Source organism: Gossypium raimondii, chromosome 9 (assembly GCF_025698545.1).
Source record: "Gossypium raimondii isolate GPD5lz chromosome 9, ASM2569854v1, whole genome shotgun sequence".
NCBI classification, from domain to species: Eukaryota; Viridiplantae; Streptophyta; class Magnoliopsida; order Malvales; family Malvaceae; genus Gossypium; species Gossypium raimondii.
Genome location: NC_068573.1, coordinates 25919451 through 25946523, shown reverse-complemented (window position 1 = coordinate 25946523; position 27073 = coordinate 25919451). Strand labels below are relative to the sequence as shown.

Sequence of the window (27073 nt, the reverse complement as noted above, 5' to 3'; positions counted from 1 at the left end):
CCTACCCCAACCACTACACACCATCTTTGACCATCCCTACACACCATATGGGTATAAAACACCCATTCATCCCTACACACCACTTAGTGTCAACAGGATACTTTACAGAATAGTTATAGCTGAGCTACCGGATCAATAGGCGATTTATTACCTTTTTACAGTATCACTTCTTCCACATGTTATTTACAACCCAACCCAGATGCAAATACAGAAAATAATAAATGTCATACATATTCAAAGCAGGAATTATACATGCTATAGTTTTACATGCACGACATATCAGATGCACATCATATACTTAACATCAATTTTCGGGTTTATTTATCAGTCGGCAACTTAATTACTCTTACAGATAGCAAAAACTATACTAACAGATGTCCAGATTGCATGTTATACATTACATTTACTTACATACCGACCTTACAGAAAGCCCACGGTCGATCGGGACCTCGCGTAAGACTCTAGGTAAAATTTCAGAATTTTGGGCCTACACGACCAAATGGCCAGCTCCTGCGGCCCACACGGCCCACACACACTCGTGTAGCTCACACGACCCAAATAGCCTTGTGTGTCACACATGGTCCAGCACATGGCCTGTCACATGGTCGTGTGGCATCGACAGTGAACTTTTTCGGCTTTCGCCGATTGCTTTTTTTCGTGTTTTCAATACACTCATTGGTATTTTCTGATGCTGATTCAAACACGAGTAATCTCAGAACCTAAATTGACAATTAACACAACCAATTTCAATAATGATTCACGAAATCGTAACTAATAATCGACCCCAATCAATCTAAAACAACCCTTCATAACACATCCACGCACTTACTGATGGATGAACAACTACTACGCAAATTCTAAATCGTTGGAGGGTCACCCACTGCCTCTTGTACTACTCCTAAAAAAATGCATTAGAATTAATACAATATCACTAAACTGATTTAAACACCTTACCCTTGGATTTGCAGTCAAAGGATCTCAAACTGTTGCTTTAAGAATTAACAGCAGCACAAATGATTAAAAAAAATTCCCAAAACAAGAAACGAAAGAATAGAAGAAAGATAAAGGCAAAAGGCAAATTTTGGAATTGAAATTTGCTGCGTGGGTTAGGGAAATAACAGAAGTGATAAACGTGACTTTTGGTTTTTAATAGAAATAAATAAAACAAAAACAAAAGTGGAATTTATTTAAAAGGAAAGGATAAACACAACAAATATTAAATATTTTGTTTTATTTATTTATAAAACAAAACCCAAAAGATAAAACATTATATATTAATTACTTGATTTTATTATTATTTTTTATTACAAACTCATTTAAAATCAACTCCAAAATTTTTGATAAAAAAACATATTTTATTTTAAACTAGGAACAAAAACAATTGAATTTTTAGATTTGAACTCAAGACCCTAAACACATAAGTAAAGCCCTTAATCATTAAAGTAGATACTTGCTAATGATAAAATCTAACAAACCACGAATACTAATTTTGGGGCGTTACACTCTAGTGTTCTAAATACGTAGTGTCCACACACATACGTGACTGATAGAATTTTTAGTATTGATAATGTTGTTAATTAAGTTGGTATCATAAGTCAACTAGATACCAACAAAAGAAAAATTACAATACTATGATAAACAATTTGAGTGCATTTAATATTCTTAATCTAATGTATTTATCTATTTAACTTTTTACTCATAATTCAAACTGACTTTTTATTTTAGTTTAATGCATATTACATATGTGTTAATAATATTAGTTTCAGAGGAATAGGAGGGCAAGCAAAGATCTTGGCCCTTGGGTGAAAATTATTATTATATAAGTTCCTCCAATAAGTAGATATTAAATTTAAGCATAAGTATTTTCAACACAATATATTTAGCTTCAGCCCATCAAAATTTTACAATTTTATTTTAGCCTTTATAAACAAAAATCCTAACTTTACCTTATTAATTTCAAACTTTATATTTCATTATTTATTACATGTTATTTTTAGTGCAAACTTATAATTTAAATAGTGATTTAATTAAATTAAATGTTATTCAACAAAGATGACATTGTCTCAATATGCTAATAGTTTACAGAGGCAAATAATTACAGAGGAAAGGGATTCTACATATGTTTAGTTGCATCCAATTCTCACAGTTATTTAACATGAGAGGAATCAGATGTAGTAAGCTCTACATACATATTTGAAATTGCTTTGGCAAAATACGCCTTTGCTTGGGCTCTCTTAATCTGCCAACAAAAATTAGTAAGACACAGAATTCGTCTTGTTAACTTATCTGTTTCATTTTATATCTCTTTTTCAATAATTTAATGTTTCTTTTTCTTATAATTACTCACCTTAAATGTAGGAGTAAGGAGACCATTTTCCATGGTAAAGGGTTCGAGCACCAACGTCACGGATTTTGCAAATTCGAAGCCTCTCAACTGTTCCAAAATCGGGCAATTCAAAATTCAAGGCTTTAGTGAAGAAGTAAATGAAAAATTATTGAAGTAAACAAGGAATTATGAACAAGTATTTGCCTGAGCATCTCTTCCAACGGCATCCATCTCAGCCTGTACGGCAGCTCTTGCCCTTGGGTCATTGCACAACTGTTCTAAATCTTTGTACTGCACTTAACCAAACAATTAGCCCTTTTAATGTTGTTTCATGTCATACCTGTGTCCATAAAATAGATCACCTTAATGCCTTGAGATGAAGCCCATGCTTTAAGAGCATCTTGGTCCACCGACACAATTGCTACTAATGAAGAATTAAGGCTGTCTCCTACGAAGCAAAAATTAATTGCAGTGTCAGCAGCTACCAAAAAAATAATAATAGGAAATTACAAACAAACCCCATTATCTTACCATATATAAAACATTGGGCTATAAATTTGCATTTAGCATATACATTTTCAATCTTTTCCGGAGCTATGTACTCTCCCTGAGCCAGCTTAAAAATGTTCTTCTTCCTGTACCAATTCACACATTTTCCAGTAAGATATACAATTCAATTCAGGTAGCAGTTTATTTATATAAACGTGTTTGCAGTTTGAGAATAAGGTAAGGGATTGCATATGCAAAGGTTGGAACCTACTAGATGTCACCTTTTAATGATAACCCTTTACAGCATGAACCAACTGGTTGTTTTCTCTTAAGACTCGGTATCTAGTAGTCACATTAACCTCCTATTATATTGGAGTCGAACCGAGTTAAACTCTAAATGGAAAACCTCTTAGGTATCTAGTTTCTCTACTTACAATACTAAAAATCAAGATTTTACGAAAGCTAAATTCCTAACAACTCGGTCCAATAGGCGTTTTAACATTTAAGTAATGAGCACATCATTTTAGAGTATACCTATCAATAATCTTTAGACGGCCACCAGTATGCCATAGCCCTATATCTCCGGTATGAAGCCATCCATCTTCATCAAGTACTTCTCTCCTGTTCAAAAACTCGTACATTTTTAGACACATTCAATCTTCTGTTCATGAAAGTTTCAACTTTCAACAAGAACCCCAAAAGAAAAAAAGAAAAAGTGGGATCCACATGTGTGTAGCCTACGTTTGCATTTCATCTTTGTAATATCCTTGGAAAACAATTGGACCCCTAACACAGATTTCTCCACGAGGATAAGGCTGGTCATCTGATGTGTAGTTCATTTCTGGGACGTCGACAAGCTTTATTTCTGGAATAACATGGATAATGTATTAACTTAATACCAATATATATATATATATATAGATATAGATATACAAGAATAGACCAATAATCTATGTACTTGAATTCATGTGTGAATGTCAGATATTCGTTCATTTTCATGTATTTTGAAAGGTCTTTTGACATTATATTTCCACATAAATGTCGAACATAAATACTTTTATAAAAAAAAAAAGTGCAAAGCAGCTACTCACCACAAGCTGGATTAGGAGAGCCAACATGGCCAGAAAGAATATCACCCTCATCCATGCAACTTATGACACATGATGTCTCGGTCATTCCATAACCTTCAATTATATGACCACCAAAGCATCTGCAGATTCATGACCATTTTAGAGAACGGCCACAAAGCAATGCTACAGCCAAATTTTTGAAGGTAGAATTGCAATTGTTGTACATACACGTCCATTGTATATTTTAATAGTTTGGTCTAAATGTAGTTATCCAGATGTATTGATTATAATCGTCATAGTCCTGCTTCATTGATATTCACAATCGATATTTATCATAATTGACTGTAAACATAAGGAAACCAAAAACATACATCTTCAAGAAGTCCATGACATCAGGAGACAAGGGTGAAGCACCGGAAGCCATAAAACGAACACGTCCTCCAAGTCTAGCTTTTATTTTGTTGAATACCAATCTGTCCCATATGGGAGAAGGACTCTTTCCTGAATAACAGATTATATACATATCAATATAGTAAAGTGATAACAAAGGGCATCTTCTTTTAGCAATATATATGGACTTCTTTTATCAATTTTGACTCATTTTTTTCTAGCTAAATTTGATGTCAACATTTTAAAGAAGTCGAATTTAACCATCTTTAAAAAAGTTAAATTATTATTTTAACGAAATATGATAAGCTGCACAGTAATCCATGTATACTTTATGCTTTTTTAATATTTTTTAATTTTTAAATTATTTATTGATGTGTCGTATAAGACATAAAATTTAAAATTTTAGTCAACATTTTATTTAAAATGGTACAAGTCCTTTAAAAATTAATGGTCAAATTTAATTAAAATAAGAATAACAACCAAATTTATCATTATGTTTATTTTCCGGATCATTATCTATCCTAAAATACAAAATATTCCATCTAACATTTTCATTTTCCTTAAAATATTGGTATAAATGTTATGAGAATATATAGTCGAACTATTCGTATCTATTTATACTTATATTAATTCATTTGTTGAGTTAGTGTCATAGTATATAAAATCTTTTACTGAGTTGGTGTCATGGGTCAATGGACATCAACTTAATTATGAAATTATTAAATTATCCTCACATATAAAAACTAAATTATATTTTTATGAGAATGTTTTTATTTTTAATATAATATAATAAATAAAGTTACAATACTGTTATAACTAAAGCAAAAATTAATTTTTATATGACAATTTAATAAATACATTTATTACAGTGTATGTTATGAGAATATATATATTTTTAGCTGAAGTTTAAATAATTGTTTAATTTAATACTAAAAGAAAAATATAATGATGCAATCAAGTCTTTACCATTCATCATACCAAAGAAAAAGTCTTTACCATTCATTATTGCTTGCTTCTTAGAGTTGTAGGCAGCATTAAAAAGCCTCTCCTTCAGGGTACCCGATTCCTTCACAGCGTTCAGAATACTGCACATGGGAAGAATTTCAAATATTATTTAATTTAAAAAATCAGTGGTAACCAACTTCAAAAATGTAGGACCCCTAAAGATCAGTTAAATTAGTTGAACTAAGAATTCATACATCCACTTTCATACATATTAAGCAATCAGAATCTTTCAAACCGAATAAGATTAAATCCAACCCAAAATATTCCAATAAAAACCGAAAAACTATACAAATCCATTTGAGACTCTTTCTTTTTTACAAATTTTATTGTATGTGATGAAATTTTGACATTAAAATTTTATATTAAATTTTTACAGTAAATTTTATATTAGAGTTTGTACTATTTAGTGAAATACATATTTTATATTAAATATGGTTTATATTTAATATTTAAATTATTTTAAATATAAATAAACTTATCAATTCTGACTTCAAAAACTTGATCTAAGTAACCTAAATCCAAATTTAAGCCAACTCAATTTTATTATAAAAATTAATAACCCAAATTCTAAAATGACGTTAACCATACATGATCTAAAACTGGAACAACACAAATAGTGCAAAATAATTTTAATTTAACTGTCAAACTTAAATGACAAAACACATTAACTCCAAATAATTTGACACGAAAAGTTAAACTAATAAACTCAAATGGCTCAAATCTGAATTAATCTTTAAACACTGGCCATAACGAACTTAATAATCGGATTTAGTACCCTGCATAAATTCTGTTATACAGCCTAGGGACGCTGCAGAATAAGGTAGGTCGTAGAGAAGCCAGATCATCCATCAATCTCATGTTATCCTACATTTAAAGATCCAGAACCACCAATACTGAGTCAGACTATAGTATAACTTGAGAATATAATTAGAATATGAAAAAAAAAATATCATCAAGATTTTTTTATTAAAATTTGAATTGTATTTTATTTTTTTACTCAAAAATGAGTAAATTAATCTTTATAGGATAGATCGAGAGTAAATTGATCATTCATTAAAAATTTTATTTATTTCTACTGTTAAAAATTAGTCTCTATACATTAACGTGAGGTATACGTAGTACGCCATATGTCATTATTTGGTTATTCTTCCAATGATGTCAATTATTAACAGTACAAATAAATAAAATTTTTAATAGAAAAATCAATTTACTCTTTGAGCTAACAAACAATGACTAATTTGCTCCTTTTTTAGTAGAGGAACAAAATGTAACCCAACTCCTAATATAAGGACATTCATAGTATTTTTACCTAAAAAACACAATATAAATGATCAAATAAATTAAAATTTATTTAGCATAAATTATAAACATGGTAATGGTACAATAAAATACACTAATAAAACATGATTACGAGGTGTGAAGGTTTAGGATCATACCCCCTGGTAGAATCCAACTGCAACTCCATAATGAGCTAAATTGATCTGATTAAATCGTTCGAAAATGTGTGCCAAAGGAAGATACGATATGTAACTGAAGAAACCACAAATAAATATTTCCAGCAACACAAGTGAATATGTAAACATCATTTGAAAACAATGGAACTTACACGTCTGTGGGGTTAAATTTTACAGCTAAGGAGAAGCCGGCAGCATTTGCAATCAAGTTTCCATGTGTCAACACAACTCCCTTGCCAAAATTAATAAGATTACTTAGATACTAATGCTTGTTAGTCCAAGATGCCCCAACCTGACTCGACTCCAAAATAGTTGGGCCAAATACAGGGGTCGGTTAATTAGAAAAGATCTGTTAAATTTCACAGGGAAAAGATAATGTTACCTTTGGCGTTCCTGTTGTACCACTGGTGTAGCAAATGGTAGCAATGTCGTCTGGTTTTGGTTGGCAAAAAGGCTGAAGGTAACTACGGCCCTAAAGGAGCCATATTTACATGAAAAACAATTATAGCAGACACCAAAATCAGGAGAAATGTGTTCATTGACAAAGTAGACATGGATCTTATGCTACACCAAAATTACCTGATTTAATAATCTTGAATATGTCACAATCTGAATGCCAGTTGATGATGGCAATGAAGGCACTTCATTTTCCATTCCTCCAACCACCTGCAGATAAAAGAAGCACATATTATACTCTTGAAAGAACGGCAAATGAGTATGTACATTTGTTGCTCCCATGAAGTTCGCATATCCAGAAAATCATGTCCGGCACATCACCGATCACGTGAGATTCCAATCAGTATGTACTCTTCCAACACTAACAACTATAAAACCTTAATCTCTTCGCCTTTCGATCCTCCATACTCCATACTCAGATTATTTGGAAAGAATACGAAAGTTAAGGTTTGGCAAGAAAGATGAGGCAAGTTTATACCACAATCAAACGAACAGATGGAATCTCGGACAAAATGCTCAGCAACTGCAAATTCCAAGTAGAAAGATGGATTAATACTGCTTGAATTTTCAAACTAAATCTCTTTCATGTGGGAACATTTTCGATATATATATAGCTATACAATAGTTGCAGATGTGAAGTTATAAGTAACCAAAAGTTATATCTCTTTATCATTAACAAAGAGTTATTATCACTTCATAGTAATGAGTTATGTATCTTAAACTCAAAAATTATATCACTTAATTATTAACAATGAATTATGATTATTCAAGGAGACATATGTTGAATAATTATGTTTATTGTTAAAAGATGCAACTAAACATTTAGATAGTTGTGTTCATTAGAACACCTATAAATAAGAGTCAAATTTCATTTGTTTGACACATCAAAAGTTTCTTTCTACTCTCCTCCATCGTCTAGTATTCCTAAATTGTTCTATAAAGAACCATTAAAGAAGTTCTTTATAGAAATTGATATCATTGCTATGCTTTGCTTAATACTTAGTGGATTATTTCTGTCAGTATAAAACGTAGGCAATTATTAGGTTTCATTGTATCATCGAGGTTCATTTGTCAATAACTCTTTTGCATACTAAAATACAGGTGAAGGTGAATAGAACCTTAAAGAAAATGACATTGATACACACACGCCTTGAATCATTCATTAATTTCTCATAAATTTAATTTTATCCCCACGCTCCAACAATTTTAAGATTCTATTTTTGTAATTTATGATAAATTAAAAATGTTTTTGTTCATTGTGCATTCACATACCACTACAATCATGATACTACAAGAATAATGTTTTTGTTCATTGTGCATTCACATACCACTACAATCATGATACTGCAAGAATGACTATTAGTAATGAGACAACTTTTAGAAGAATCTTTCTAGCAACAAGAGGTACATCAAATTTTTGGTTTAGAATTGTTGCATGAATTAAATTTTATGACTATGTTTTATTGAGATTAATTATATTATACAAAAGTATAAGTGTCTCATGGATTAATTTTTCAAAAATTCAAATAATAGTTTATTATATACATGATATTTTACATAGTTATGATTGATACATAATTATATAAAATATATTATATATCATGCAAGAAAGAAGAAAGAAAGGAAGTTAATAAAACTTTTGAGCAAAAGGAAGGAAATGATTTTTCGGTTGGCACCTTATGCCAAAAACATATGCTTGTTCACTGATTTCAAATTTAAATAATCATGTCTATTTGGTAAAATTCCAAACATAAAAAATTACGACTTTTTGAAAAGGCACTTATGTACTTATTGGTACATTATATACAGATGTTTGGTTGGAGTTGAATTAATTTAATTCATTCCATCCAATTTGTCCAATTTGTGAGCCAAACTTTTTAGTGCAAAAGTATTCTTTCTCTTTCATATATATTTAACTTGATATATGATTGTAATTGTTTATTCAAGTCAAGATATTAGTAACTAGCATTTGGATGTTACTCATGAGACATTATTTAAGTGTATTAATTGATAAATGATACACTAAATCAAAATTTATCATATAAATGATCATATAATATGAATCATCTTGGTTGATTTAAAATAATCATAACCTAAATGATTTTATATATGATTGCACATTTTTAATCTATGTTATAAAGTTTGTACTAGAAGTGATTTTGACAATAAATGAAATAAGTCCTGCGCAATTTGCATGATTAAATTTTCTTGTCAAGTAGAATAGTGGAAATATTGGCTTATATAAAGATAATCATTTTGGTATGAAATATTCTATTAAGAATGTGAATGTGAATGTAATAATTATATATTTGAAATCGAGATTATGTTGTGCATATTTATGATGGTGTATAAACTCATGATTCTATAAAGTTTTGAGATGCAATAAATTTTGAAATTTAATTTGAAAACTATGAATCAAAGATCTCGTGAGTATGAAAATAGCAATATGAATGCTACTTGACTCATTTAGGCGATGGCATGATTTTGATCATAGTTAAAAATAATTAATAATGTTCATGGTGAAGGGTTAATAAATGTGTGCTTTTATAGTCACTTGATTGGACAATTGATATTCATTTAATGACTATATGTTACACCCTTGTGTGTACATATATATATGGTGTGTTGAGAAAATAATGATATTTGACTATGAATTTTAAAAAAAAAGTTGTCATGTATTTAAAAGGAAGCTATGGCAAATAGCAAATATGTCGCCTAATTTCATCTAGGGATTTGAGGCTTCTTTACAACAACTTACTTGGTGAAAAGACATGAGGTATGATTTCATATATTTGGCAATTGTGAATTTAATTATCAAAAATAAATAAAATACCAAATATGAAACCATCATGATAAGAAAAGATAATGAGATCATTGTAATTTGATAATAGTAGAAATGATATCCTTAATAGCATTCTTTTATGAAAAAATAGATAATTGAACATGGTGGAGATGTTAGTCTTGTGAACTTTCAAGACACAAGTAAATATAAAGTTTCACCATGTGGTATAAATTATTAATATAGCTATGTTGGAAAGTTGAAAATTTAAGGATGAGATACAAACCCGTAATATTTGAGTCACCCATGAAGAAAACTCAACTCAATGCTTGATATAACGTCAAGTCTTGAGTCCAATGAAACAAAGTACATCATCAATATGTGACTACTAGCACTATAAAAGAAATATAATATCATCCAAGAGTGAAAAGTGCTAGGTACCCGTAATAATAAGGAAATGATGAGTACTGTACTCTTAATAAATCCATAACATAAATATATTAAAGTGTTATAATTATAAGAACACTCTTGATAAAATCTACCTATGTGAATAAAAGTGTGACTGCTTTTAGGATCTCAAGAGCTTGAATCTAACAGCACTCATGAAAAAAGGTTATACACACATAGCCAAAATAGTGTCCCTAGATATTGTGCATTGATTGGTTTTGAAATCATTGTGTGAGATGTATTCAGTTAATCAAATGGAATAGTTGGTTCAAGCTTAGCCTACCATGCAATTTCGATTAACTTTAACATGTTTTTACTAAGTGGAGGTTCTATCGTAAGACGCCTTCATTTATGCAATTGATTTCCAAGATTATCAAAATCTAGAATATTTTGAAAATTGAAGGAGATTGTTAGAACATTTTCAAAATATATCGTTTGATTATTAACCAAAAGTTATCATATTTCATAATTATGAGTAATGTCTCTTGAATTCAAAAATTATATCACTTGATTATTAACAATGAATCATGATTATTAAATGAGATCTATATTGAATTGCTATGTTTATTGTTAAAAGATGTGATTATCCGTTTAGATATTTATATTTCTGCGAAAAGACAAGAGAACTCCTATAAATAGGAGTCAAATTTTATTTGTTTGACACATCAATTTTTTTTTTCTATTCTCCTACAGACCAAAATAATATAGGTGGGGGCGAATAGAACCTTAAAGTGGCTTTAATACACGCTTTGAAGCCTTCGTTAATTTCTTATAAGTTTATTTTTATCCTAAAGAACCAACATTTCAAATCATGCATGCACCATTTAAGGGTTGAACTTACAGGATTCAAAGTCTGAGGCACGCAAAATACGGCTTTTAGTTCCGCGTGATTTATGATGTACTTGACAGCATCTGGACCTGCAGAGAAACATGATTTTCGACATAGCATCTTAGCAGTAGGCCAAGTTGGACAAACATTGAATCGAAAAGGAAAGCATTTGGGGCAGTGGCAAACCTAGAGTGTCATATAAAGGAACTGATATAAGGGAATACGCAGAGCAAGCATGATCAGCAATGATCCATTCTGGTCTATTGATGAAATATAATCCAATACAAGAGCCCTGTCGGATACAGATATGTTCAGATTTTTTTATGTTTTTTCATGTGTGTCAAAGGTCAGAGAGAGATACTTCAAGAAAAGATAAACGAGTTTGACTGACAGAGTGATGCACATATGTTCACCTGGTAATATAAACATATAATTGCTACTGAAAAACCACTCTACCTTTAGTATTCCATGATGTATTAGGCCGCAACCAATGGCTGTTCGAGCTGTTGCAGCTTCTCGGTATGTCATCCACTTATACCTTGATGAATAGAACATAAAAATGAAAGGCAGTGAATGAACTTTGACAACAAAATGTGACCTTCATTTTGTCAAAAGGAAACATACTCTCCAACCGTTCCATCGACTCGAATTCTGGTACCGAGATAATTGTTATCTCCGAAGAAATCAACGGCGAGTCTAAATAAAAAAAAAATCAGTAAGTGAAGAAACCATCGGATGTACTTCAAAATGAAATTGATGATAAAGCATTGATGCATTGGACAATAGCCACACACTATCTAAAAGAAGATGCTTACAAAAAATTGTCGTGCAATGTACCAATATCAGGATGATCGGGAAATCGCGATACTAGCTTCAACGGAGAGCGAGCAGATCTGCCATAAGGCATAAAGTTGAAAAATAAGACAACAGCCGAACAAAGATGGGATAAGGCAGGGACCAAAAAGAAGAATAAAGGATAGTAGCAGAGTGTTACCTGTATACATTCCATTTTCCTGTCTGCAATTTCTCTGGCAGCACAACACTGTAATTCTGTTCTGCTCAAAGATCAATTTCAATATCAATATGAACATATGTTAGTTAATCACAGAAAAAATTAGCAATAGATGGCAGCTTCTGAATGATAAATCAGATGAATTGGCTATCAGCTGCTAACATCTCTTCCTCTGCCTCAAAATACATGGTCACTTCCTACAAACAAGCTCATTTTCACATAAACATGCAACCATTACTTCAAATTCAAACTCAAACTATTGTTTTACCCTCTAGAATTAGTTCAAGAAAGACACCAGTAACCCTTCAAACCAATTATTATTTCCCCTGCGACCGATCTACAACAATGATCGAAATACTTATGATACAAATTAAATCCAACCAAAATACTTATTGGTCTCTATCTGAAATACAGTCCTCAAAATCCTACGATCGAAAGGTCTTAATGAACTGTCAAGTTTATGCTTCTTATGCATAATTGCCAGATTTTATTTTAAGAAGAATCTTTTCCAGTTTCTACATCATAATAAGATAGAACAATGAAAAAACAACAATCAATCAAGACCATCCCAGACCCAGGATATACATTTATAGTACTGATAAAAAGATGTTACTTTTTTAATGGAAGGGAATATTAAGCCTAAAGCAACCTCCCAAAGCAGAGAAAGCAATTTTCATCTGAAACGTACCAGAGAGGAACTCAGCAGCGGTTGGGGAAGAGCGGAGGTGGGAATGAGAAAAGGCGGATTCAACGGCTGAAACAAGGTGGGCATGAATGGTGTTAAGTCGACGTTGAGCTGTGGTGGAATCCATTGGGGTGAATTCCTTCCCTTTTTGGTTCCCGTTTTCTGGTATGGCGCGTTTGGATTTTAATGATGACATTATAAGAGTTCGTTACGGTTTTTAGATAAGAGCTATCCTTTTGCGTTTCCTACTTATCTATCTGAAACGGAATGAAAGAAAGATGGCTCAAATGAATAAAGAATGGAAAGGGACAATTTTGTCTTTATATTGCGTCTAATTTTCATCATCTAGATTTATCACTAACCAACTTCTAACTCAGTTGTAACATATTTTAATGATTATGTCTTTTAGTAGTGAAAAGGCGACACCCATAGTATCAGCTAGCAGCAAGTCAAGAATACATTGTGGCAGCCGATCAAACACACAAAGCCCCAATCAATCGGCAACAGGATTTTCTCCCTTGGTACTACTCAAGAGTCCATGGCCACTAGCTACCCAAGGCATCCTAATTAGCTTCAACCAAAGAGACATATTTAGTTTTGTTTACAAAGATGTTATTTCTTTTCACTTACATTATAATTGTGTTATAATATAGTGATTATTATTATCTTCATTCATATTATAATTGCATTCATGATTCCTATTTTCGATACTTGAATCTCATACATTATTAACAAAAAAAAAAACATAACATTTTAATTTTATTGTTGAATATAACAAAATATAACAAACTTATAGATAAATGCTACCAACTTTATTTAAATATAATTAGATACTATTTATAATATTATATTTTTCTCTCACAAAATCTTAAAACTTAAATCTTTAAACTCTAGAAATAATAAAATAATGATTATAATTAACATTTAATTCTGTTTAAATAAAATTATTAGCATTTATAATTCTTTCACTTTTTTTATTTAATTCAATGATGCAGTTATGATGCATCAAATATTATTCCTTTAATATAATAAATTTATTTATACAAATTTTAATATATATTTATTGTATCTATATTATCATTTAAACTCTTAATTAAGTTGGTATCATGAATTAACTTAAAATATCAACTTAATTAAAATATAACTAAAATAATCTTACTTTTCACAAAATAAAATACATTATTATGAAAGTTTTTTTATTTTATATAAAACTAATATATGGTAATATTTGACCATAAAAATACTTAAATTTTAAATCTTCAATTTTACAATTTTAACCAACTTTGGATACTTTTTAAATAGTATTTTACATAGTTTTATAAAAATCATGTCAAATGTCCCAGTTGTCAGTTATTTATTGCATGTTTGGTGTCAGCACTATAAATGCTTCTTGTCTTCACGTCCAAATGTTGATAAGTAGAAAGCTTGTGAACTTGGCTTCCTTTTTAGTTTCCATGTTTAATTTTCATTCAAGTTAGGTTGGCGTGATAAAGGTTTAATTTCGTCCTTAATCTTTGCGTTTGCTGTTATAAGAGGAATTAAAAAAATTTACTCTGAAACTAATTAGCTTTGTACAATGTTATATACAATTAATACCATTGCTTCATTTACACTCATTTAGTTTTTAATTGATTATATATATGTATGATCTTGATAAAAATACTTAAAATTTTATATACCAAATAAGTAATAAATCAACATTTTAATATACTTGATTGAGTTGCAGTTAGAGTTCTCAATAATAAGAAATGAATTTTATTGAAAAAAAATTAAATTATGGGTAAATTTAGACATAGTTGAATTATAGAAATATGTTTAAAAAAATTGAGAAAATATGTTGCTTTTTTAAAATTTATCGATTTGTGCTATTTTTGGACAGGGAAAGGAAAACGCGTCTTGTAGTGGTAACTTTTCCAATGACTAAAAGGAATCCAACAACCATAATTTTTCCTATATAAACTCCTCTAAACTTCATTCTTTTCAACTCAATACTCAATACTGATTCCTCAATTTTCAATTTTCAAATCTCAAATCTCAAATCTCAATCATCAATCCTCAATCCTCAATCCTCAATTCTCAATTATTTCTTTAATTCTTTTTTTGAATTTTATTCTCTTCGATCTTATTTTATTCCTTATAATTTTTAAATGACAAATCAACTTATTCGTTCGAATGACAAGCATATCTCTAACGTTCAATTACAAATGGTAAGAAAATATTATTAAATTATTTAATTTTAAATAGTTAATTATTATGCTAAATAGATTATTAATTAGTGTACAATTACACTCGAAGAAGTTAGTTTACAACTCGATCTTCCGGTTGAAGAGGAAGTTGTTACAGGGCCAGTGATTAGTGCCAATTGGAGTGCAACATGCAAGCAACTACTAAGAAATGTGCCAGACAAGTTTAAGGGTAGCCGGATCGAGATGAGATGGTTGGAGGACGACTTCAAAACTATCTACGCTTCCTCGAGTGACGTTGAAAAAGAACAATTCGCGCGCACATTTATCTTGAGGTTGATCAGAGGTCTACTAATGCCAGATAAATCTTGCAATCTTGTACATTTAAGGTGGCTACTACTACTAGCCGACTTGAAGAAGCAAGATGACTTAGTTGGGGATTAGCGATGACGATATTGTACCGAGAAATGTGTCAAGCAACGATACCAACTAAAGTTAAAATCGCTAGTTACATGCTCCTTCTTCAATCATCGGCATATTATCGACTACCATTTTTATGCCCTCAAGTGGAACTCCTTTACAAACCCACTTGTAATACGGTAAAATTCATTTGATAATATCATTATCTTTTTTATTTTCATTGTTGTAATTTTGAAATAGCATATTATTTGAATAGGTGGAATAACCCCGCTAGACATAGTGGTATAGCGACCGAGCTTGAGGATATCCAACTAGCTTTAGATCAACAAATTGAAGAGGAGGTTAGTTTATGAATTTCAAAGTTATCAGTTTTTTATTTCAATATTTGAAATTAAATATTAGGCACATACTAAAATTTATAAATTCGTACTACAATTAGTATGGATGCCATATGTGAATTCGCGGATTTAAGAATACATTTTGGCCGAATTTTTTTCCAATCACAACATCTGGCACGTGAAAGTGTCATTAGCTATTTTTGCAACGGTAGAGATGCATGAATTTGATTGAGTGATACGACAGTTCGGGTTTATACAATGTATTCCATTGCCATCCTAGGAGCTCGATGACTTGGACAAGATTAATATGCAGGGGAGACTTGAGGAAGATTGACCAACATTCCATAAAAATTATATCGATATTTGGTAGCGTAGGTACGATTACTTGACAACGTGTAAACCATTTCTCACATTGTACTTGCAACCTCCCAGTCAATATGGTTCATAAATTTTTCATTCTAACCCAGTTTATTTGACACAAGCATCACAACACGCACAATTTTCCCCTACATCAACACTTTTAGCTCTAGTCTATTTTACACAAGTACCACAACACGTACAACCATTCCTTGCATCAACATCTTCAACACAATCAAATTTCCAAATATTATATGTGCGTTCAAGTTTGGAAACTTCATCAATGTAGGTCATGCAATCTACATAGGTTGAGGCACATGCCACAATTGCATTTGTGCATGGATAACGAAGTTCTTGAAATCTCTTACAATTGCATTTGTCTCAAGTCTACGAGGTATACTCCACCAATAACTCTTCGATCGGGTCTATAGGGTTGCTAAAATACTAGATTTGGTAGCGAGTGACACACTAAAGTCGCTGAGTTCATGAATTCTACATTTTCCTCAATATCTTTCAGCACTGACTCACACCAAACATGACTACCCTTTATCTTTCCCGCGCATATCCCAGTCCGCTTTAGAAATAAGGTTGCTAATCGAAAATACATTTCCTTGACCACCGAGGTTACCAATGAATGACGTATCCCTTTCAGTATAAAATTAATGTATTCCGCTAGGTTCGTAGTCATATGCATGTATCATAGTCCTTCGTGTACGACTAGATCCACTACTCTTTTGGTATCCCATCAAGGTACTTCGCACCCAGTCAGTTTATAACTCGTATTCTCTCCAGTATTTCATAGAATAGATGTTGGACGAGCTCGTACATTGTCGATAACAATCAATATTGCATTCAAGATAAGTAACCCAAATGTATATGATAAAGTATTATACAGGAAAGAAATTCTATGCACAACGTACCCATGTTATCGGCCTGTGTAGTTAGACCCTATATGATGTAAACAATACCTATGTTGTGCACGATCCCTTAAGCTTGAACATCGATCAAATGCAGCTTGTATTCCAGTGCCCTTATCAGAAATTATACATACATTGGGTTGCAGCACAACATGCCTTCTCAGGTTAATTAAGAATAAATCTCAATCATCCCCGGATTCTTCGGGAGTTATTGCAAAAGCTATTGACAGGATTCTTCAATTATCATCCTTTGTAATAGCTAATAACAACTTATGGTTGTATCTTCCATATAAAAATGTGCCATCAATTTGGACAAATGGCTTATAGTACCGAAATATAGTTATGCACTGCTTGAAATTCTAAAAAAAAAGGGTGGAAAACTCTTTTTCCAAGAACCAATGGATTGTCATAATACGCAGGCTCCATTTTCAACTTAGTTACAGAACCTTATACATACCGCTCTAGTACCTGACACCATTGCCACAATTCATTGTAGGATTTCTCCCACCTGCTATGCATGTTCTCCAATGCCTTTTGTTTTTCCAACCATGCTTTGTGGATGGATACGGTGTAATCAAAATCATTACAGATGTGTGCGATCAAAATTGGGACTAGAATCCTAGGACTCGCTTTGACTAAGGGTAATATAAAGTCAGATATTATGTCTAAATCTAATTTTGGATGATCGTTTGACATGCCTGAAAAATAATCAATTGGTGATAACTCTTGAAAAGAGTTATATTTCATGCCTTTGAACTTAGTTAATTGCCTATCTTTAAGTGATTTTAGTTGTATTTTAGGATATTGAATTAGTATTTTTAGAGCATTGCATTAAAGAGCTTGGATTGTGCTTAAGTGCTATTATATGCTACTTTTAATTTCCTATTGGAAGGACTTGTTTGGTGGTTAATTGACAGGTGTAAAGTGTAGGAGTAGTAGAGGGCTGAATGTTTAACGTCACAAAATTCAGGTAGTTTGCCAACAAAAATGCTATGGCAATACCTGGAAGATGCTTAGTCAGCACTTAATGCGTACTGTTCTTAGCCCTATTTGTACTTGTGATAGAAAAATCCACTTGAAAAAGAGAAATGATTATGGGCTGATGGACCTACCTAAAAGGTCAAACCTATAAAAGCCAAAAGAGAAACCCTAGAAAGGGGTATTTTTCTCGAATAGAAGAAAAAGAAGAGCAGGTTTTGACAGGAAATGAGGGAAGGATCAAGAAGGAAGGCAGCTGAAGAAGGAGGAGACTTCATCATCTTTGGTAGCTACAAGACATTGTGTTGCTGGTGTTGAAAGATGAATAGGCGAAATCCAACATCTCAGAATTTCTCCTTTGATTCTTATTATATTTCCTTTAGAACTTAATTATAAAAGATGATGTTGATTACTACATTAAACTTGAACCTGATTTACCCAACTATGAGCTAAATCTCTTAGGCTTGGGATTGTTTAGCTGAACCCTTTAATTTATATTAATATTCACAATTTAAGTTATAATTATTATATTGTTTTATTTAATGGTATTTCATGCTTATTACAGGCTGTGTATTGACGAATATGCAGCAAGTTATTAAGATAACTTAATGCCAACAGGGTTAGGTTATTTGGATAGGTATTGGATAATATGAGTAAATGAAAAATTGTTTATTCACAGCAACCTCTAGATTTGTTTCTATTGTTTTATTCAATGGTATTTCATGCTTATTACAGGCTTTGTATTAACGAATATGCAGCAAGTTATTAAGATAACTTAAAGCCAACAGGGTTAGGTTATTTGGATAGGCATTGCCTAATTTGAAAGAGGGTAGAAAAGATTAGTGGCAACTGAACTAAAGTCTATAGACATATAGTACCTTAGAGACTGTAGCCCAAGATTTGTTGTTGAGAGAAGCAAACTACTGTAGAAACATATCAAGTAGTAGAATGTTCAAGACTTTGCTGTGGCATTAATATTTAGAGAAGGTAGATGCATTAGTAATCCCAGCTGTCCTAATCAACATTGCTTTGTTTAATTTTTTTGTGTTGCACATTTTATACATCACCATTCTCTCATTTTGCCACTACATTCTCACTGTTATTTTGGTTCAGTATTAATCTAGCATAACTCTTATAACTCGACCAAAGTATACCATTTTAATCCCTGTGGAGATAATCTCACTCATCACTTTATTATTTGTTTAACGTGTATACTTGCACAATTCACACATCATATTCCCAAGCGACAATTGGGTCACCATATGTAACAGAATGCTGAAAAAAAATGTCAATATTTGAGTCAATGTTGTTAACCATAATACATACCAACTACAACATATATATGTGGCACGATAAACTTTCTGATGTCTGATATGTTGTATGTGATTATATGATTTTTCTATTATACGTGATGTATGTTTTCCTGATACCCATGTTATGTGATATATGGCAATTTTGTATATGCATATATTATATATCTGGTGGTATATCTGTATTATCTGGTGGCTCAACCAAAATATTCTGTTTCTGGTAGCTCGACTGCAATATCTGATAGCTTTTCCACATTATTGGTGTATTATTAGATGGATGAGTTCTGGGAACTCATTATGGTGTGTAGATGAGATGGAAGAGATGGGTAGGAATTGTTTTCTGAAAAATATGCATTGTTTTTGAAAAAGTATTGCATTGACATCGTCATTATGCATTCTGATAAATGTGATTCTATGGTTGTATATTTATGTATATATGTGATTTGTTAAATTGATGATGTTCTGCATTAATTTCTATTGATATGATTTCTAACCACACTAGGCTTTAAAAAGCTCAGCCCTTTAAGTTTCTGACTTTTCAGATAATAATCGAGGTTAGGATGGGCTCAGCTTATGGAGGTGCACTCAGAAACTTTAAGAAAATTTATTATATTTTGGCACTTGATATTTTGGGATTTGTTTTTATTTCTGTGGACTGTGGCTTGGGACTTACTTCTAGATTTTTGTTTTGGATTGTTTCGTATGTTTTGAATTGTTAAGCTAACACCTAAGATGATTTATGAAATTGATAAGTAAAACTAGATTTTTCATAATAATGCCAAAGTCAACTCATCACTTGTATTTTTAAACTCAATACTTCGTTTTTGAAACTTAACACTACCTACCCATTAAACTCATCACTACCTAAGTTTGAGTATGTGGTTGAGTTTTTGTAATCCGTAAATTAAGAAGTGCTATAAAAATGATTTGGCTTAGATTGGTATGATGTTTTGCATTAGTAAGATGGGTCAATTGATGTTTGATTAGAATTGGTAAGTGCATATGGTTGCATATATGTGTTTATTGTTGGATTTGATGCCCTAAGTGTAGTATTTTGCCTATGTACACTTGTAATTTTTCAAACAGATTGGTTAATAAAATATTTCATGGATTACATTAATTACCTTGTATAATTTCCTTATGTGGGTTTTTCATGCAAAGCAAAATGGAAGAAAATATTAGCTCATTGGTTGTCTAATGTTTAAACTAATACTAAGCGGTATGTGGTTGGATCGTAATATAGAAAGACATGTTATATTAATAGATGGACCTAAACATGTTTGTAGTCTAATTGGAAATGAGCAAACCAGTTGAAAGATTAATATGTCGTCGTCTATCAAGCCCAATTGGGGATGCTTTTTCATGGGCATTGGAGCGGATGACTCCCAAAAGATAGAGACATACATGTGACTGACTAGACTGACAATATATCAGATTAAACCCAAGAAAAATAGATCCTAAATCCATTTATGGATTTAGTCACTTGTGACATTCAAAGTGTGGCATACTTTAATCTTGAGTGGATGGCGATTTATGTATGCGTGACTTGTCTAATTTAATGTAAGTAAAAGCCTAGGTTCAAATAGATAATGAACTAAAAGATGATACATTAGGTATACGACTTCTGTAGTATGTATCATCATTCACAACAATGGAATTCAGAACCTGAGATATGGGTAAGTTATATCCTCTTATTGGAATTACATTGTTGATAAAAAGTAAACGTGGCTATAGGTCATTCGTCTTTGTAATGATTGACTTGATTACTATCTGATAGTAATTGACGTTTCATGAAGGAAGATGTAATGGTTACCATAAGATAAAATATGATTATATTGGGAGAACATATTTATCCCAAAGAGATTAAAGATATCCTATGAGGGTAACACACTTATGACAAGGTCATTGGAAGAGTACTGATCGAGTTACTTTCATAATGGTATGTCATTAAGGAAAGCTCAGTCACGATACTCTAGTGGAATGACTTTGTGACTAAAATGAGTTTATAATTAATAGGCAAAAATTTTGAACTTAATTATAAACAATTTGAGCATTAATCTCATATGTCCAATCATCCTCTGCTAGCTCGTTGAAACCAGAAATGATATGCATGTTGGATCAAATGAACATAAATGGATAGAAATGGTATAAATGGAGAAATGGGAAACATTTGGAAATGAATATGGTTTTCTCTAAAATAAAAATGACTTGGAAATGAATTTATGGTTTTCGAATAAAATGAAGTTCAAAAATAGAAATAAACCATTTGGCCATAGTGATTTCGTTGAATGTATAAATATTAAATATATTTTCTCATAGATTCTTTTATGATAAAGTCGTCATGATTTTAACGGTATTAGAATTGGGTTGACAAAATTATTTAATTGGGAAATAATTTAAATTAATTTGAGATGTTTATTTTGAGAAATAGAAAAACAAACATCGGGTTGGATCGAATCATAAAGTACTGAGTTAAAAGTTCATGAAGTACTTGTAATTGGACCCGATAGGGGAGAGGCTTAAAAGCCCTTTATGTTTAAAGAGAAGGACAACAAATCCTAGTTTATTTAACTAGGGTTGCCACCCTTATACTCCTAGTTAGACTAGGATTCATTTTTCTACTTGAAATAGACTTCTATAATTCAACTAGGGTTTCACCTCTTCTCCCTATAAATAGATAGTACCAATAGGGCTAAAAACACAACTTTGAGATATTGTTATTCTGCCTAAAAATAGTGAAAGTTTATATTCTAAGTGTTAATTATATTTTCCAGAATAAGAATTCTACCATTTTCCATAGAGAGATATTTTGCTTTCACATTGAAAGTAAAGAAAATTATTCTTGGTTTTGTGTTTGATTTGAATCGTTCAAGCCCACACTCGAAGCAGTCTGTGGTACGAGAATAGTAGAGAAGACCATTCAATTGAAAGTCGAGAACGATAAAGATTTGTCTACCAAAAAACACGTGTGATTTCAGTAAAGGTTTTATTTCTATAAATATCACAAACTGGCTAGGTTTTCAAAATTTTATTTTTCTTTGTACAAGAAAACCATTCTTAAACTGGATTTTCCCAACATTTATAAGGTAAAACTAAAGAAGGATTTGAGCATATAGTGGACTATAGGTGAATTTGCGATGCTAGGCTCAATGTTGCGATGTTGAAGCCCTTGATGTTGTGACACCATATGATAGAAAAGATGGACCATAGTATCTTTAGACTCCTTAGATGTCATGACGCCAATGTTTGATGTTGCAACATTGAACCCTAAGGTCATTACATCCAATCAGTATAACTTGGAAAACTTTGCAATTGGATCCTCAAGTAATGAAGTTGTGTACTGTTTGGGAGGTTGCGACATCGAACCTCTGATATCATGACATCAACCCGAAACTTGTTGAAAGTGTTGCATTTTGGTCCTCCAACTGTCTCAAGTTAATAAAAGAGCTTTCGTAAGCTCATAGAAATCTCGGTTTGGAATATGTATTGATATAATGGCTTAATAACATATTGTTAGAATTAATTCATTGTATTGATGGACAATATGTTTTGTTTTAATGAAGTTGCTCTATTAACACATGCATTTTAATTTGGTAAAGTTGTCATGACTTTAACATAATTAAAATAGGGGTTGTGCAAATTATTTCATTGGGTAATTAATTTTAATTTATTAAGTAAAATTAGTTAAGAGTTTAAAATACATATTTGGACCTTAAAATGATCTACAAGGGTTAAAGGGGGCCAACACATGTGGAAAAAATCCTTGCAACCTAAGCAAGCAAGGGGTGTCAGTAGGAATTCTTTCAGGACTTGGTTTGCCACCCATGTGGTATTTTTAGCCCAAGACTCTTTATTTTATTGGTAATTTCAAATGATTAGAAATTTGATAAGCTTTAGATAAATATATCATTATTGTTAAAGAAAAAAGATTGATGGAAATTCACAATTTGACGAAAACTAGAAATAGTTAGTTGTCAATTCATTCATCTGGTTAAAACAAAGAGAGTTTGTTTAGAAATATTTTTCGTTAGGGAGTTCCAAGTTAGTACATGTGTTTCTGTTTTGGAGTGACACCCACTAATCATGCAATCCATACATTAGGCAATAGTGGAGAAGATTTGATTGGTTGAAAGCAAATATTGATGTTAGAATCTAAAACTAATATTATAGGATCCATAAGCTTAAATTCAAATAGACTTTTCAAGATGTGTCGAACATTTTTTTGGGTGACTCTAGTACCTAAATCGTATAACTTCGAGTTATCTTTACAAAGATTTTTAAATCTTCTAACTTCATGGTTTGTAGCTTGAGATACAGTCATTTTCATAACACAATCAGTTCTCTATGTGAAGTTAGAGATTAATCGCAAGGTTTCACAGGAATAATTTTAACTGGACTTTTTGAGACTTTTTAACAATCTTTTGGGTTGAGTCTTGTGTCCAAATAGTAGATCATGGAGTCGTCTTCTCAATGATTTTTGAATCACCGGATTTGAAGTTCTACAGCCATGATATGGTTGTTTCAATAAACGAGTGCAATCCATTGCAGACAATTCAAGTTTAATCACAAATCAACTTCTCCAACTTGAAAAATTAAATCAAAACACATCCATGTACTAGATTATTGATGATATATTGTTATTAACTATCTGAGTTAATCTTGGATATATTAAAATCTTAAAATTTTGTCACACACTCTGTAATGGCCTAAATTCAAGGTTATCGGAACAGTGGTTTCGTAGCCACAAATCTGATTTAAAGATAAATTTATTTTGATATTGCATGAATATTGATATGATAGGAAAATCGTATGAAAATATAGATAGAAGAATTTTACCAATTTAGTGGTTAGTTAGAAAAAGAAATTATTGAAGAAATTGGGTAAAAACAAGGTATCAAGACCTCGATCTCGTAAAACCGAGTCAAAAATATTTTTATAAATATTTATGAAATGTTAGTAATATGGTATTAAAATTTCATTATAAAATTTTAATGTTTGGGTAGTCAATTAACTGAAAAGGACTAAATTGAAAAAGGTTTAAAAGTTACTAGAAGGATTAAATAGCTCAATTGTTAAATGAGGAGGGACATAAATTGCAAATAAGCTGAAAAGGAGATATCTTGGGCAGCATAAGCTGAGAAAAATCATGAGAATTGGTGAAATAAGGGTAAAATGGGAAAATAACAAATTTTACTAACATAAAAATAGGACCAAATTGGAATATCTAGAATTCTCTTCATATTTTCCTCATTATCATCAATCAAAAATTTCCTAGGGTTTATTCAAGTTGGTACTTCATAACTTGTAAATTTTGTTTTCTAAGACTTTTATAACTAGGTCTTATTACTAAATTCATTATTTTTGATTTTATGAATGAAATTGAAAGTTGATATAAATATGTGCTGGATGTTTATGATGAAATAGTATGAAATTGAAGTTTTAATTTGTTTATGATATGATTTTATTAGGTAATTTCAATAGAAATTGATTTATAGGACCTAATTGTGAAAAAGTTTGGAATTAAAGTCTCTCGCTAAAATTCGATTTCCAAAGGTTATAAAGTAGTTTAAAGTGATAGAATAAAGTGTTAATTGAGAAAATAAGCTCAATTGAGAGGTTAATTGAGCAGGATGAAATTATCATTTATTGAAAGCTTAGGGGAAAAATGGTAATTAATATCATGCACTAAAACAGTTTTGGATAGCAACAGTAGTCTAAATTTTAAGAATCACCAAAATGTTTAAAGATTGAATTAGAGGATGTATAAGATATGAAATTAAATCTTATTGAGTCTAGTTTCTTATAAAAGAAACGCTGTAAGCAATGGAATTGTAAATCATGAGATATAATAGATTTTGTGAGACAAGGTCAGAATGAATTCGGGTTCCCCTTTTCTGACTTTGGAAAATCATCAAAAATTTGAGAAAAATAATTAGGGGCTTAAATTTATATGTTTAAAATCCTTAATGAGTCTATTTTCAAAAGAAACAAACAAGAACATCATCCAAATTTTGTATAATGAGATAATTAATTCTTAGTGAAGAGGGGTTGGAACTGTCGAACAGTAAAATAGGGGAAACTTTAAAGAATAAAATGTACTTATTGGATAAACCAAAAATTTTAAAAATTTTATGGAAGAAGATATGTGAGTCTAGTTTCGGGGAAAATTAGCGGATCTTAATTTGGAGTTCCATAGCTCAAGATATAAATAATTTACTGATTATGACTCAATGAGACAGCTTTGAATGCACTATAAATAATGATGGAATTATAGAGAATGTTACATATGAACATGAAATGCATTAGATTAATGATTGAATTTATTTATTTAGATCCATAAAATTGAAATACGAAGCTAGATCGAGGAAAAGAAAAAGTTCGGGATTAGTAGATTTTTGTTTACGAACAAGTATTGAGGTAAGTTTGTGTAACTTGAATTATATTCTTAAAAGCTTGAAATGTTTTTTATTAATGTGAATATGATTTGAATGTTAATTATATGAAAATTGATGAAACATTGATATATTTGATAAAAAGGGGAAGAAATCTCAGTTGAATAGAAGGAAAATTCGATGGATCTCTGAAAATAAATTGACGGTAAAAAAGATCTAGCCCTGACGGGTGATCCTATCCTGATGTAGCCCTCCCGAAGAATATGTGGAAAATGGATTTAGCCCAGACATGTAATCCGAATTAGGGTTTGAATTTAGCCTGGACTGGTAATTCAGATCCAAGCTCATTAGAGTAATTGTCATTGAAGGGGATTTAGCCTGGACTGGTAATCCCGACAATACTCTATGAGTTTATATTATAGGGGATTTAGCTTGGACTGGTAATTCCGCTGTAAGGATGAGGTTCACGGGAGTGTGCTTTCTGAAGTGGAAATGTGCGCACATGAATATGAATTGACGGACCCGGATTTGTACACTAAAGTGTACCCCTGGAAATCCATCGAAATTTCGAGAAATTCAACGGGATAAATATGGAAAAATAATAAGGAAATGGAAATCATGGTATTAATGAGCTCATCAATCATGGTATATATTATTAATACATGGAAATTATTAGACTAATTTGAATGTTGAGTTTGTGCATGTTAAGAGAATAATGTATTGAATGGGTGTATGAATGTTTATTGCATTGTATTGAAAATATTAGGTAAGTATAATTCTTTTTGCATGAGCTTACTAAGCACAAAGTGCTTACCCTGTTTCTTTTTCCCTTGTTTTGTAGTGTTAAGAGCTTGGAGGTCGGATTCGGTTAAAGACGTATCACACCATCAACCTCAAGATCTCGGTATATAAAGAAACTTTATTTTGGAAATCAATGGCATGTATAAGCTAGTAAAGTAAATGTTAATGTGAAATGAATGTATGGTTAGCCATTGGTAGGGCTAACAAATTTTGGTTTTAGTATGTGATGAGGTTATCTTATGAATACGTTAAATCTATCTTGAAAATATGTTGAAATGGATTGGTTGTGTTGGATTGGTCTCGGTTTAAAATTGCAGGGAAGATTAGATATTTATAAAGGGTTTATATTGAGTTCAAAAAAAAAAAACTTTGTGATTTTGCGAAAAATTTCTTATGGTTTTGATTTAATCCCGGTTTGGTCTCGATGTATGTTTT

At 31.3% G+C, this 27073-nt stretch overlaps 1 protein-coding gene across 2 annotated transcripts; it reads right to left on the bottom strand.

Annotated features, from left to right (window-relative positions):
* Positions 1-2004: 2004 nt before the first annotated feature.
* On the bottom strand, positions 2005-13205 carry LOC105798576 (long chain acyl-CoA synthetase 6, peroxisomal). 2 transcript variants are annotated; one of them, XM_012628695.2, is made up of 23 exons: positions 12946-13205; positions 12240-12300; positions 12061-12138; positions 11870-11941; positions 11702-11783; positions 11432-11537; positions 11258-11334; positions 7669-7713; positions 7314-7400; positions 7117-7206; positions 6887-6966; positions 6717-6810; positions 6056-6144; positions 5272-5360; positions 4257-4386; positions 3907-4025; positions 3557-3680; positions 3350-3436; positions 2858-2961; positions 2689-2774; positions 2531-2617; positions 2348-2434; positions 2005-2239 (listed from the first exon to the last, which is right to left on the bottom strand). In XM_012628695.2, exons 1-23 carry the CDS (start codon positions 13136-13138, stop codon positions 2147-2149), a joined length of 2160 nt encoding a protein of 719 aa, XP_012484149.1. In that variant the 5' UTR covers positions 13139-13205; the 3' UTR covers positions 2005-2146. The 2 variants fall into 2 exon arrangements, with proteins under 2 accessions (XP_012484149.1, XP_052477036.1); XM_052621076.1 differs by having other exon boundaries at positions 12240-12295; positions 12946-13174.
* Positions 13206-27073: the final 13868 nt, after the last annotated feature.